Source organism: Nothoprocta perdicaria, unplaced genomic scaffold (assembly GCF_003342845.1).
Source record: "Nothoprocta perdicaria isolate Ctin4 unplaced genomic scaffold, notPer1 scaffold_156, whole genome shotgun sequence".
NCBI classification, from domain to species: Eukaryota; Metazoa; Chordata; class Aves; order Tinamiformes; family Tinamidae; genus Nothoprocta; species Nothoprocta perdicaria.
This window is the reverse complement of record NW_020454716.1, coordinates 57366-71993: the sequence shown is the minus strand read 5'-3', so window position 1 is coordinate 71993 and position 14628 is coordinate 57366. Positions and strand designations below refer to the sequence as shown.

The window sequence follows — 14628 nt, the reverse complement described above, 5'->3', positions numbered from 1 at the left end:
AAAAAAAAAAAAAAAAAAAGTATGCAGAATTGCATCAGAAATCTAATTAAGCTCCATGGGGGTATAAATAGTTTCCTTTTCTCATGCAAAGCTCTGCAGGGACGTAGCTGTTGTGATTATCTTTCTACCTCCTTTAGAGGGATGAGTGTGTGATGACTTTTTTAGAAGTGAATCCTTCTAATGCCTGTATCTTTTTCTTTATGGTAGTTGATGGCTTCCTTGTGAGCTCTGCAAACCATGCATAAGCCAAGAAAGAGTGGGGAGAGAAATGAAGAGAGGTAGCAGGAAGTGCCTGAAACAATGTTTCGGCTGTCTCCTACTTTCCTTTAAACTAGCAGACATAGTGAAAATTGTGATGAGCTGTAACTTTGAGGCACTCTTAATTAGATACAATCTGCTGGGATTTGCACTGCCTTTTCCCTTGGAAATGGAAAGGTGCAACAGGATCTGTTTGCAAATTAAATCTTAAATGAGCAGAGATTCCTTATGAGAGTTAATGACCTAAAGTTTTAACCTCTAGAAACTATAATTCACAATCAAGACTGGCTCAGCTGTGGCAGACTCTTATTCACGCTGTTGAACCTGAGGCTTAATAAGTACAAGTGGCAGTAGCTGTCAGAACCTGGAACAGTGCAAAAGGTGCTGAAGACTGAGATTAAGGGGCATTTATAGAGCTACAGAAAAGTGGCTGATTGTGTGTGTGTGTGCACTGTCCTTGACCCTCACCAGTATATCAATGTCTCTTCAAGTTAATGCACTTAGTTTAAAAACAATCCCCCAAAAAAGCCTGATGGAAGTAACTGAATGGCAGTTGTCATGTCAGTTCCTATCATCTAGATGGTCTTTGGGGCTTAAAATTTAGATAGCTAAATGCTCATTGCGTAAGTAGTCATGTATTGTTAACTACTGTGTGGATGCCAGATAACTTTCTGTAAGTAGATCACTGCTTTACCTGTATTGAGGGAGCAGCAGTTGACTGCTGTCGTGCCATGTACAGTTTCATAACCTGTTTAGTTGAAATATTTTCACTGGCCACTACAAACTTCCATCTTGTGCAAGTGCTTTCAAAAGTAGCATCTGTAATTTGAATGGTGAGAGTTTGCTTTTGAGTGGGAAGAGGTTTGTAAAATGAAGGCACGGGTTGTGGGATTGTCTGTTCCAGCTGTAGTGAAAAGAGATCCCATAGAGATGAAAATGTCCTCGTGTAAATTTTCTGCTGTCTTCCTTAGGCCTCTCGTGGAAGGGAAGTGGGAACACCTGGGTTCTGTTTCCAAACGTGCCTCTCATTTTCTGAGTGAAAGCCCAGGCAGGACACTTAACCTTTCCTCTCTCCATCTGTAAAATATGTATTATGTATCCTATAGAATTACAAATTTCAGCTTCTCTTTAAAGCCCTCTCAAAAGCACTACCTAAAAATACCACAGGGTTCTACAAGTGTCTTTTACCATGAAAAGTCTTTATGTTGACCTTTCAAGTACCTAGCTGTCCGAGGCTTAAGTGTTAGAGGATAGCCTTAAAATTGTCCATACGAAATTAAGTTCCACTCATACCTGAGATACTGTCTGGGAATTTGTCACAAATGAAAGCAGTTGTGCCTTTGCCAAATTCTTCATAATTGCTTGAGGTTTGAGCATGCATCTGAGCTTGGCTGGGTGGGAAAGTAACAGTAGTGTTTCTTGTGTCACTAAAGGAAGATGTCGTCATTCATATCTGATATTGCAGAGCTGTGGCCCTCCCTTTTCTCTCCTTATGCATCAAGTGAATTAATTTTAAAATGCTGATATTTTTGTCTTTGAGCACCTCAGTTCCTGGGTCACCTCACATCTCAGAGCTGTTGTTCATGTGTGCTGAAGACAGAGACATTTCTGCAGTGCTTACATTTGGTTCTGGTTCTGAAGCTTTGTTTACAAGCCTTGCTACTGAACACGGCTTGGTTTTGGAAGTAGTAAAGTAGGCTAGTGCATGAAAAACTGCTGATGAGCCCAGTCTTAGCCCTTTTTCTGTGGACTTTTCACTTTTTTGAATGTGTGTTCTCCATGTCCACCTGACCATCCCAAAGACCAGGGCATTTCTATTGGGCTAGGTGGCTGACTCCATTAACTAACAAAATAGCAGCCAGGATGGCCTGTGGCTAATGCATCTCTCCTCAGAATTCAGCACGGCAAGACTTTGACGCAGAGGGCTGTCAAGGCAAAACGTCTGCTCTCCTTTCAGGGGAGATGAGTATAAAGCAGCAGTGTTGCCACTCCTGAATGGAGTAAAGTGGACCTTGAATTGCCTGCAGGTTGTGCAGCCTGTTTACGTGTGGCCTGTCTCCCTCCTGCCCCAATCTACCCCCTGCCAAAAGTAAAAGCAGAGGTGCTTCTTGATGCTGTGTGGTGACGCTGACTTCTGGCCTTTGGTGGTTGGAATTTCCAGCATCCTCTGTGCTCATAGTCTGGAAGATGACCAGTTTATAGTAAGTGGTCTGTCAGGGGCAGAATACCTGCTCTTCCTGGCCATGTGTAGTTAGGGCTGGCTGGCAGGCCTCTAAGCCAGCTCACAGCTTGGGTCTTCTCAGCTTTCCTGTCAGGCACAGACAGATGCTTAGTGACAAAGTGCTTATGGCTATGGCCTCGGGAAGTGATGACAAAATCCAAAATTGTGCTTCTGAAATGCTCCAATTACCTGCTACTCGTTATTATGATTCCACAGTCCACAGGCATTTACACTTTTCATACCAAGTTTCCAGCCATTTGACAGTCTCCTCTGTGCCCAGCACTGTGTGTGCTGGTCAGCCTGGTTCCTTATTCATGCATCAGCCAGGTCCTGCACAGGATTGCTGGTGCTTCAACCAGAGCTGTTGGCCAGACTCTGTTCAGTGGGTGTTTCTGCTCCTCTAGGCTCTGCTGCAAACACTCTATGGCTACTAGTGTCTGTGCTCTCAGTCATGCCCTAACCAGAGAACTATAAAATTGCCATGTGTATAGTGTATATAGAAGGCCAATACATCCTTAGCAGAAAAAAGAAAACTTACTCTATTTGTGAGAATTACATTTGCTCTTAGTTATCCGTGTTGTCGCAGTGACAGGAGGCAGTATGTCAGTGAGCTTGGCTGAAGGTGAAATTAGCCATACCCTGTGGTGGAATCAGTCACTGCTGTTTCGTGTAAGAACCCCTGAGCCCATGAGGAAATGGAATAAGCTGTCACTGATGGTGTGTGTGTTAACAGCCTTAATTATCTTGTTTTTGTTTGTTTTTCAAAGAAAAATTGCCTTTACAGTGGTATAATAGAGGCTGTGCTGAATACCACAGCCCATGTTGGAGACACGTCCTCCGCCCCACAGCCCTAAGCTGTTTTGTCTTCCTAGTCAGTGTGGCTTTTTGTGTTCTTGTTTTTAAAACTCCTGCCTCTGTTTAGCCTGTTGACATTTGTGTTCATTTCCCTGGTGCCAGGAGATATCATGGTTTTCTCTTGTCCTCTAATCAGCAGCGTGATGGCTTCGTGGAGCTGGGAGTGAGATTTATCTCTTTAATAAGAACCAGCAGGATGCTACTGTGCAACCATTCTAGCAGTTTATGATTACAAATTTTTCCCCCGAACAGTCTGGGTGAGGTTTGCAGCAAAAGGAGGATGCTGGGAAAGAGAGCTGGACTGGACTTTCCTGCTGTGGGAATTTATTCTTCTGGATGGGCCAGCTCATCCAGAAGGCTCAACCTTCTGTGAGATTTTGTCCTTCGGAACAACCAAGGAGCCTGATGATGGTTCCCTCAGAGCTCAATACAAACCGACTATGAAGGGGACCTAAATGCTGGGTTACCTGCTCCTGTCCTCGATGGTGCAGGGGGGATTGCTTACACCTCGTTTGCCCGGGATGTTCTCAAATGGGTCAGGTAGGAAAGGCTACAGGGCTCCTTTACACCATTGCAAAGTGCTTGATTTTTTGCAGTGAAAATCCAGCTTTTCTCTTCCTGTCCCTGTTTGACTGGCTAGACTGTCTTTGTAAGCGTGAGAAATTGTTCTGCCTCTTTGACTTTAGTCTTTCCTCACCTGTAGGACTGGATAAAAACTTCCTCTTCAAGGCTAGAACATGCAATATGAGGGATATGTGTGACAGTGGCAACAAAATTTTCTTGACAGATTTGAGGGTCTTTTTTCTCTTGGACATCAATTAGAGGAATAAAACATCAGGCTTTCCATGTGTGTCAAACTCCTTCTGTTCTCTCTTTCAGGTGAAGGTCCAGAATACGGGGCCAGTGGGGAGGACGCCCTGAGCAGGATCCAAAGGCTCATGGCAGAAGGTGGCATGACCGCTGTGGTGCAGCGGGAGCAGAGCACCACCATGGCCTCCATGGGCGGCTTTGGCAACAACATCATCGTGAGCCACCGCATCCACCGCAGCTCTCAGACTGGGGCAGAGCCCAGCGGGGCTGAGGGCGCCCCGGCACAGCAGCCCACCTCTCAGCAGCTGGCAGCTGAGCTGGAGGGACGGATCCTCTCGGAGTCTCGGCAGCTGTCGGAGCACGGCCTGAGCCCGCGGACAGCCCCTGTCGCGAGCGAAGGGCAAGGAGCTGGTGACGTGGACCTGTCAGAGCAGGCTCAGTCTTCCATGGACACTGAGGGACCAATTGAATACAGTGACCTAACTAATAATAACCATCTTCCTGACAGTACCAACTTCTATAGTAATGACAGCACCAGTGGGGAGTCGCGGAACAGGTAGAGATGAGTTGTGTGTTGGTGCTACCCTTGTACTGCTCAGCGGAGACCTGTACCTCACAGCTGGCCAGGAGCTGGAAGAGTAGGGACTTAATAGGCTCTGGCAGGATGTTGGCGATTCAGAAAGTATCTGTACCCTCAGTAAGTGGGAAGGGATAAGAACTGCAAGAGAACGTATAGGGAAGAAGGCATATTATCTTAAATTCCAGCTTTCCTGCTGCTGAATAGTTAACAGAAATGTAGAAACATTGCAACCAGCCTGGTTGTGTCTTGTGCAGATTTTGCAGCCCCCTGGAATCCCCAGAGCTAAGCCCTAATCCTGCAATTTGATGAACATCCTTTGTAAAGCTTCTTTCCTTTCCTCTTTTCCTGCCATTTTATGCCTAGGGATTGATTAGTAGAATGAAGAAAGGAAAAGGAGTTTGCAGCATCCTTCTGGAGAGAGGCAGCCGTACCGGGCAGACCTGGGTGTGATGCTCCAGCTCCTCGCTGGAGTGGAGGAGTCTTCCAGGCCACAGCCCTGCTCCATGGCACAGCTCTGCCCCCTTTCAGAGCACAGTGTGTTTTGGGACCCTTCCTGCCTGAGCTGTGGTCTTCTCTGGGGAAGAGCTGGGTTTTGCCAAACCTGTGTGGCTCACAAAATGCTTATGAGTGGAGTTCTTTCCCTTTTAGAGTGTTGGTTTAGTACTTGGCAGGAGCCTAGGAAGAGCCGCTGTTCCAGATGAGTAGAGGAAAAGGGGCTACTGCTTTCACGAGAGGATGCAGTTCACAAAAGGATATTCTAAGTTGTGCCAATCTCAATGTGAATGAGCCACCCCAGCAATCTCCTGACACCAGGTCTCAGCTGCACCTCCTTAGCAGGAGGCAGGGAATACTTCCAGCTCCAGGCCAGGGTGTGAGGTATGGGTCTGTGATGTAAGGTGTTGCATGTGAAATATTGACCTTGTACATGTAGTTTCTAGTGGAGAAATCAAGGCTCTGATATTTTGTTTTTAGTCTCAAATGTGATTTTCCTTTTCGTTTGTAACTCTCCATCCCTAGCAGGCTTGTGGAGGAAAGAGGGGAGAGCGCGAGTGCTAACGAGGGAAACACCAAAGATCAATGTCATTAAAATATGACAAACCCTTGCTTGACCTACTGTCTTCACTTGTGTGGTGGATGTCTGCACGTTTGGCCTTGGAATGGCTGTGTCCAGCTCAGAAGCTCAAAGCACTTTGTCAGTGTGAGACTGTGACCACCTCCCTACCAGGATTTGGAAACCCAAAACTGGGCAACTGGGAGGGGAAACTGGGAAGTCTTGTTTTGGAGTTGTCTTTCAGCCCCTCTGGAGTTAAGCAGGCACTTTGATGTTCCCCACCACTGAAATACTGCAATAGGGAGAAAATGGAGAGGGAAAAAAACCAGGCATACAGACTCGCAGGGCTGTCTGCCTTATGCAAACCACGAGCAGTCCGTCTTGCAGACCTCTTATAGCAGGGAACAGATACAATATCTGTCTGCTCTGAATAAAGGAATGCAGTTCCCGGTGCCTTCCTGCACTTCCTGCAGTGAGGGATGCTTCCTCTGCCATATGAGCACCTGCCAGCAGCTGCAGTGCTCCTTTCGACTCTGCGCTGCAAAAACATCACAATAAATAAGATTGTCATTAAGCAGCACTCAAGCTCCCAGTCAGAAGAGTCTGTTAGAGAGCATTAAGCAAATCTTCTCTTAAATCATAGCCTGGAAATGAACCTTAAATCAAATCAGCTGCTGCCAGGCCTCATTGCAGAGTGTTAATGAGGCTCTAAAAGCTGACCTGAGCCAACCACATCCCTGATCTGACAGAAGAGCAGCCTGAAAAACGGGATTCCCATGTGTGGTGAGGAAGGCTTCAAGCATCCCTCTCTTGCCTCAGTGTAGAGCGGCCTGGGGATGTGCTGACACTGTGAGCCCAAGGAGACGTGTCTTAGCTACAGACTTGTGCAGACAGGGTGGGTACGAGTCTAGGCAGAGCTGTTTACTGCTCTTCTTGAAAACAAACAGAGAAGAACAGAGCCTAGAAAAAAAACCTGCCTTTGCTTCGGCTCAGCCTGGCACGGTCCCTCTCCCTTTGTGATGCCTGGAAGAGTTTTGAGGCACATGCTTAATAAATGTATTGCAGGGCATTTATGGATGTCTATTTCTGTAACCTGAGCCAAACTGCCTACAGGAAATTTTCCAACACAGTTAGAGAAGGGTCTTCTGGGGTGCCTTGCACTCGCGCTGCCAGATTCTCAAAGCCAGCCCTGATGTGCACTGTTGCTGGGACGTTCTCGCCAGGCTGTCACAGTTTCGCAGAGGTCTGCAGCCTGCTGTGCTTTGGACCTCCCCTTGGTCAAGACCTGCCCCCGCTGGAGACAGTGGCAGAGCAGATGATCAGCTCTGGTTGGAGCAGAAGCAAACCTCGGCTACTGTATTCGATGTGGGCTTGGCGCATCGCGGCACCCTTTCATTTGGAGGCTTGTGGGGAAACTCCTCCAGATGAGGTAAGGATGGAGGCCTGATCAGAATAGGCAGATTCAATGTTTCTCCTAACTGAGTTGCAGCTTTGGGGCAAAGGCTGAGAAGAGCTGCATCCTGTTTCTTATGTTCATACAAGTTTTATGAAGTGCCTTAGGTCAGCAGGAGTAGGTGAGAGTGGACTTAATCTTCAGATGCTGCTTTAGAAATGCTGCTTGTAGATGTCCTGCTGCTGCTGCAAGGCTAGTGGGTGCTCTTCAGTGCCAGAAGTGGTGGTCTTGAACATAGGCAGCGCTGCATTTTGGTTTTGTTTCAGGCACAGAATCACCCAAGCTGCATTTCTCTCCCTTGCCTCCTGGGACTTGGTGGAGGGGCAGGAAGGTGTGGGAGAAGGGAGATTTAAAAAAATAAAAATTTAAAAAAAAAAAAAAAAAAAAAAAAAGAAAGCATTTTCTCTCTGGGGGTTGATGTTGTTCTCCTGATATATGTTACTTGTGCCTCTGTGCTTGGACCTCTGTGTTTCAGCACAACAGTCTTGAAGTTCAAACCTTGGTTGAAGGTTTGGACAGGGCTTGAGCTGACTTGCGTGCCCAGGCCTAGAAACCCTTTGAATCTGTGTGGTTGAAGATGGGGCACAGAGTCTGTGGGATTGCTCACATGTAGGCACAGGGCAGTGGGGTCACAGGGCTCCTTCCCAAAACCCGGCACCTCATGCAGGCACTGCAGTGTGGTAACACCCCATTGCAGCAAACACCCTGCAGCAGCGAGGTGCAAGTTCAACAGGAGCTGCCCAAGGAAACCAAGCTGGAGCCACGCGTGATTGCTGGCCCCATTTGGAAGGCAAAATGAGAGTTCTGCTGCTTGGGAGCAGGAAATAATCTTCAAAACAAAAAGCTTTTCTCACCTCTAGCCTGTGAGGAACCTTTAAATGTGCTAGCAAAGTCCTGGAGAAAGAAGAAAAGCAGTGCAAAGAATTTTATTTAGCTTTCCAAAGGCTTTTGATAAAATTCTTAACAAGAGGCTGTTAAAGACACTGCCTTGCCTAAAGGGTGAGGGGGGAAAGTTTTCCTGGAGATGAAAACTGCTTGAGATGGGAGTCAGAGTCTGAAGTAAAGGCCAGTTCTCCCTGTGGATGGAGGTTAATGGTGGGTTGGCGCAGCTGTGGTGGGAGCCAGCAGGGAGGCAGGAGCAGAGGAGAAGGTTCCAGAAGCGACGCGGGGAGCTCAGGTAGGGCAGCTGTGCTTGGTGTGACTCGATGCATCTGCTGTGCATCCTGGGGCCAAACTACCTCCTGATGAGGGCCAGGGGAGACCCAGGCAACCTCCCATGGCTCCTGTCCTCTCTCCTTTGCTGCCTTTTTCCTCCATGCCCCTCTGCGTCCTGTGTCCTTCTGTGCTTCGTGAGGGGCACGTGAGCTGAGGGGCTGCCCAGTGCTCAGCCCTGAGAGGGAGATGCTGGTGCAGATGTGAACCATGCCCTCAGGTAAGGTCTCTTGATGCAGACGTGAACCATGTCCTCAGGTAAGGTCCCTTGGTGCAGATGTGAACCATGTCCTCAGGTAAGGTCCTTTTGTGACCGTAAATGGCTTGTGACTTAATAGGAATCCTGCTGCTCATCGTGGCTCTTGTTGGCCTGGAGGGGAGCCCACAGATTTTTCTAGAAGTAAGGAGGAGGCTTTGGCTGTTGTCAGCCCTCCCTTGTCCAAAGCCTAGGCCCAGAGCCGACCTTTCCAGCCTCTGCTCAGGCTGATGGAGGAGGCAGTTTGCTGGGGAGCAGCTGCCCTCCCTGCGCAGCCCCGGTCTGTGAGAGAAGCTGTTCTCCAGCAGGAAAAGGCAAATTAATTAAAGCGTGCAGTATGTGAGCCATCCGGGCTGTAATTGAGGTCTGGGTGCGCAGCACATAACCGTGGCACGGCTGCTGGTCCGTGTAAGGGGCGCTCGGCCCAGGCAGGGAGACGGCGTTTCATTCCCAGCCGACACGCTGAGCACACAGCCGGGCACTTAGCGTCGGGGCCCCTCTTACCCACCCTGCAGCAGCACGGGCCTCTGCTCGTGCCCTGCTGCTGCTGCTGCTGCTTGGTGCCCCTGCTGTGGTAAGCAGCACTCCATTCAGCTCACCGCTCAATGCAGGAATTTGTTTCCCCACAGCATCGTGAGCAGAAGCCTCCCTCATCTGTTCTTGGGGAGCTGCCTCTGCAAGTGTTTATTTTTCCTTTCGAGTGATCGTTTCTAGCGCTCGGCACAAGCAGGAGCTGGCAGGGCTCCCTCTGTCCGCGCCGGGCAGCTGGCGGTGGGGACATCACGGGAGCCCCTGGGCAGGGAGCTGCCCCAGCGTGGCCCTCATGGGGGGCTGCAAGACGACCTGGGCCCTGTGCAGGCAGCAGCCCGGAGCAGCGGGTGCAGCAAGGCTTCCTCTGTGCCGCCCCTCTGAAAACCACGGGCTTTTTGCTGCGCCTCCAGCCATGCCCCTTCCCTGCCTGGGTGCCTGGTGGGTGCCAAGGACTGCTCCAAAGGGAGAGGCCCCCGTGCTGGTTCAGGCCAGGCTCCTCCGCCTCGGTAGTGCTGTGCAGGCAGCGCTGGTGGGGCCTGAGCCTCAGGTGGGCAGGGTTCGAGGGGCATTTGTCAGGAAGGAGAAGGTCTCAGCAGTGGAACATGTGCCCCTGTCTTGGCTTTAAAGAGAATCTGAAATGTGTAATTCTATAGGATACATAATACGTGTTTTACAGATGGGCAGGCAGAGGAAAGGTTAAGTTTTCGGCCAGGCTTTCGCTCAGAAAATGAGGCACGTTTGGAAGCAGAACCCAGGTGTTCCCATTTCCCACTCTAATCTCAAAAGCCACCTCACGTGTGACAACAGCGTTACAGGAACTCGCTCAGCATTAGCAAAGCTGCCTGTTTCCATGTAGCGTTCACGAGGCTCAGCCGGGGACAGGGGGCTCCTGCCCATGCAGCCCCCACACTACATGCTCCTAATGTCTCAGGATGGGGAAGTCATAGCACATCCATGGGGCTGGGCATGCTGACTGCCTGCTCTGGCCCCTTCAGGTCCCTCTGCTTTTGACATGCTCCAGCTCTGCCCTTCCTGGCCCGTGCTGCAAGGCTGACAGATGGTTGTGTTTGCTGGACGTGAACTCCTGCTGCAGCAGAACCATGAGACGTTCAAGGTGTGAGTAGCTAGTTTCTGCCTTCAGTCAAACCAGATCCCTACCTGTGAATCTATGTTCCCAAAGGCAGGAGTGATCTCTTGGGCTGTTTGAAAGCTTGTGAGGGTTGGAGTACAGGTTTATGTGCCCCATTGATGGCTTTTATTCATGAATCTGGGTTAATTTGATGCAGAGATTAAAATAGTTTTAGCCTCAAGAATTTCATGGCATGCGATTACTGCCTTGAAGCAGGGAAAGCATTCAGAGTCTTGGCCTTTCCTGAAGTCTAATGTTTGATCCATGATAACGTTGTAGCTATTAAACCCCCTCTCAATTCCCAGTTCAATAATACAGTAATATCCTGATAGGATCATGGCTGGCTCTGATTACAGATTGGCTCTAATCTCTCCTCTAGAGTACAGAATGTGGGGCAATTCCACCACATTGAGAGGGAACTTTAATTTGCAGATTATTTATTTTCATAGCAGTTTCCAGGCTCTAGGATAAACTGATTCCTGTTATTGGTGTGATGGTTGCTGGCTGCTGACCAGGCACTGCTGAAATTCAGTTTAGTTTGCTAGGTGCTGCTGCCCTTTTCTATCTGTTTTCCAGAAATCCAGCTACTCTCCTTCCCCTTGCCCTTGTGAAGCCTCTCCGGGAGGAGAGAGGCTCCTTGCTGCAAATGGAGCAGCAAAGATCAGGGCTCTCTTCTTGGGTATTGACAGCCTGGATTTGCTCAGCCCTGCCAGGCAGGGCACCAAGCACGTGCAGCCCTGCAGGCTGCTCACCCGTGTCACCCCTGCCCCCGAATCTCCTCCGGCGCAGCCTGGTGCCCTAGCTCAGCCCTGGCTCGGGGCAGTTTGCATCTGGGAAGGAAGCGGCGCAGATGGCTGGCGTGGAAATGGGAGCGTTTTCTGTCAGGAGGCACCCCAAACTTGATGGCGATGCTGCGTATGCTGCTTCCACTGCAGACAGAATTAGAAAACACTCAAATGGTCTAATGAAGACTGACTGGCAGCTATTAGGAAGGGTAGTATTAAAGCATTTAAATGCTATGTCAGTACAAAGGGTTGCGTTTATCTGTCTGCCCACTGCAAAAGTTCCCGAGGAAGCCTTGCCAGCAGCCTGGTGCTAATCACCTACATCAAAGCAAATGCTAATTAAAACAATTATTTAGGGAGGAAATAAAGCTGGTCCTGCATTGCAGAGGGTGTCCGAGCACAGCCATGGAAAAACAGCTCTTGGGCTCAGGGGCTGGGTGTGAATAGCAACAACTCGTGGTGTTGTGAGGGAGAAAAGAGTTTGGTAAGGTGCAGGGAGCGCTGGGGTGCAGGATGGAGCCTGTGAGGAGCAGACTTCTTGGAAAGCTGAGCTCAGGTTCTGTGAGGACAGAGCAGTCTTTTGCCCGCCCCGCTCTCACCTAGTGCCTGCTGTGGCTGTTCTCACTCTCTTTTTGTGTCTTGTTGCTGCTAGTGAAGTGGGAGAGAGGAGCTGTGTGGTGGGTCCTCTGCAAGGTCCCCAAAGCTCCTGTGGTGGCACTGGGTCTGCTGATACTGGCAGGTGTCACTGTAGGTGCAAGAGGGTCGGGGCTGGTTCTATCTAGAAAACTCATTGCAATGTGCTGGTTGGGGATGTGGGATGGTGCTGCTGCCGTTTTTAGCCACATGTTGAATGGCTGGCATAGGTTACCGTGCAGTGACCTGGGAAAAGCCCTGGGATTTGATCTGTTCTAAGGGTGCAGAACAAGGATAAACCTGGTATTGTTTTTTGATGAGATTTTGGATTTGGTTGACAAAGGTAGCTGCGTTGGCATAATACGCTTAGACTCCTGTAAGATATTTGACATAATACTTCATGACAGCCTGATCAGAAATTAGCCCTATACAGCACTTTGAGGGCTTACTGCAGCCTAGTGCAGGGACGTATGTTTGAGGACCCAGAATGTAGGTCACGGCAAGGGGGCGAGGGCTGCTGTCTGCAGGCAGCGAGGACAGGGTCTGGGTGGCCATGGCAGGCACCAAGTGTAGCAGAGAACCTGGTGTCACAAGTGACTAACACTGCTTACTGTGGCATCCCGCTGCGTGTAGCACAGAGGGGCTGAGCCTACTGCCTAGAAGTTATTTTGGAAGCCAAATGCCCTGGGAATACCCTGGCTAACTCCCTAATAGGAGTCAGAGGAGTCGTTAAGGGTGCGGGGCATGTGCAGGGATGTCAGCAGTCACCAAGCTGCCAGCGAGTAGAACTCCTCTGCGGTCCTGCCTGCTGCTACCTGCCTTGAAACCACCTCTGTCCTTGTTGGGATGTCGGGGTCTGTTCCCTAGCCAGGAGAAGGTCATGGCAAGGCCTGTGTCCTCCACCCTCTGCCACCTGGTCCGAGGATCCCTTGCCTTGTGGCTCCAGGCAAGGGAGCCATCCCACCAGTGGGGCTGGTTCTCCTGTGCTCCTTGAGCCTGTGTGGGAGCTGAAGTGTCCCAGGCCCACCCATTGCAGCAGGGGATGTGACGCAGCTGGTGCTGGCCAAGGGCAGTGCGGTGGGGCAGGGGAGGGGACCTGGGGCTGCTGCCTCCTGCCCGGGAGCCTTCCCGAGGGCAGGGGGTGCTGGTTGCCCCCGTGCCGGGATGCGGCACGCTGGCCTGCCCGGCCAGGGCGGGCTGTGCTGGGGAGGCCCCGGGCCGGGCACGGAGGTGACCGGGGTCCTGGGCCTGCTCTGCTCCTTGCGCTGCTGTCCGCGCTGCCAGCCTTTCCCTGCCAGAGCTGCCCTGTGAGCCTGAGGGGCTGGGCAGCACCGTCTCCTCCCCTCCTGGCTCTTCCTGACACCTCTCGCTGACAGATACCTGGCCCCTTGCTGCTCTTTGCCTGCTACCTCTCTTGCCGGGTGATTTTTCTCTAGCAGTTGCATTCTGCTCCTCCTCTTCCCTCCTCCCAGTCCCCATTCCCCCTTCCTGGCATTTTATCTATCTTATGCTTGTCAGCTTGCGCCGGCCTTTCTTCCTGGCAGTTCTGCCTAGCGTGCAGCTAATGGGATTGATGGAAACGGCCTGGTCTGAAGACAGCCCTTACTGGGGAAGGAGAAGATTATGGGGACAGGGTCCTGCCAGCCGCCCCTCCAAGATGCTTCAGGGCCACACGTGTGCCCAGGGTGGCTCTGGCACCCAGGACACCCACAGCATGGGGATCCAGCTCCCTTGCAGCTGGAGGTTAAGGCTCAGCGCCTTGGACACAGCCAGATTTCCCTTTCAAGGAGTTTTGTGCATGTGTATTTTTTTCCTTTCCTTTTTTTCCCCTCTCCCCTTTCCTCTGATGGATGGAGGGAGCTGTGCTCTGAACGTTTTGAGGGAGAAGTGGAGTCCCCAGCTGGCTTGGGAAGGGCCATGGAAGGACTTGAATGGATTTTGTGTGGAAACACAGCCATGGGCACCAGGCTGTTGATAGTCAAGTCCCACCAAGAGATCCAAGGAAGTTACTGGTAGCAGCTGCTGCCAGGAGGGATGGATGTTTTTGTAGCAAGCAGATTTTGAGACCTTCCAGCAAAATACCCATCTGACCTTGTGAGGCAGAGTCTGGCCCTCACCAAGGTAGGGAGTTCATCCAGGATGGGAAGAGCCCTTGCCCATCTTGCAGTGTGTCTCTATGCACATGCTTGACTTTGCACTGAGTATAGCCCTTCTCAGACCAAGAGGTACCCTCTTACTCTGAAGACTGAAACGAACTTGACTGTGGTGCTGTCTGCAGAAAGAAGCAGGTCACCAGCCCAAATGACATGACTGCTGGAGGAGCTCCTTGTGCAGGGATGTCACTGCCTTCGGTCTGGGCACCCTCTCTGGTTGAGGAGGGGAGGCTCAGCCGTGGCACCTGCAGGACTTCTTGGTGCTCCATGTTGTTCTTGCACTACAAAATGTGCCATGAGCCTGGCGCGCTTGACATCGTGCTGTGGTGCCAGGTATGGACCTGGGCAGTGCAGGTTTGCCACTGGCCATTGCTGTCCAAAGGGATTGTTCCTCTCTGCCAATCTCTTTGCTTTAACAATTTGCATGGATTTTTTTTTTTTTTTTTTTAACTTTGCATGGATTATTTTCTTAAACTTTGCTCTGTGCTTTCCAGACAGGCTGTCTGTACTGCAGGAGTCTGTCAGCACCGTCTCTGGCATAGATGCTGGACTCCTCCCTGCTGCAACATGGTGGAATTCTTGTCCTCTGTGCTAGGGATACTGCAAGGTTTCCAGGCTTGCTTCAGTCCCGGAGTTGTGAAATCCCTTTGCTATAGAAAAAGGAAACAGATTATTTTTCAATCTATTCATCAACATACCTG

At 50.4% G+C, this 14628-nt stretch overlaps 1 protein-coding gene across 3 annotated transcripts in view; it reads left to right on the top strand.

Moving 5' to 3' along the window:
* The window catches only part of AMBRA1 (autophagy and beclin 1 regulator 1), a 121388-nt gene extending 115635 nt beyond the window's left edge, over nt 1–5753 (top strand). For all 3 annotated transcript variants that reach the window (XM_026035131.1, XM_026035130.1, XM_026035129.1), the window contains one exon: nt 4214–5753. In XM_026035131.1, coding sequence (XP_025890916.1) covers nt 4214–4704 — 491 coding nt within the window. In that variant the 3' untranslated portion in view covers nt 4705–5753. The remainder of the gene's footprint in view (nt 1–4213) is intronic.
* Nucleotides 5754–14628: the final 8875 nt, after the last annotated feature.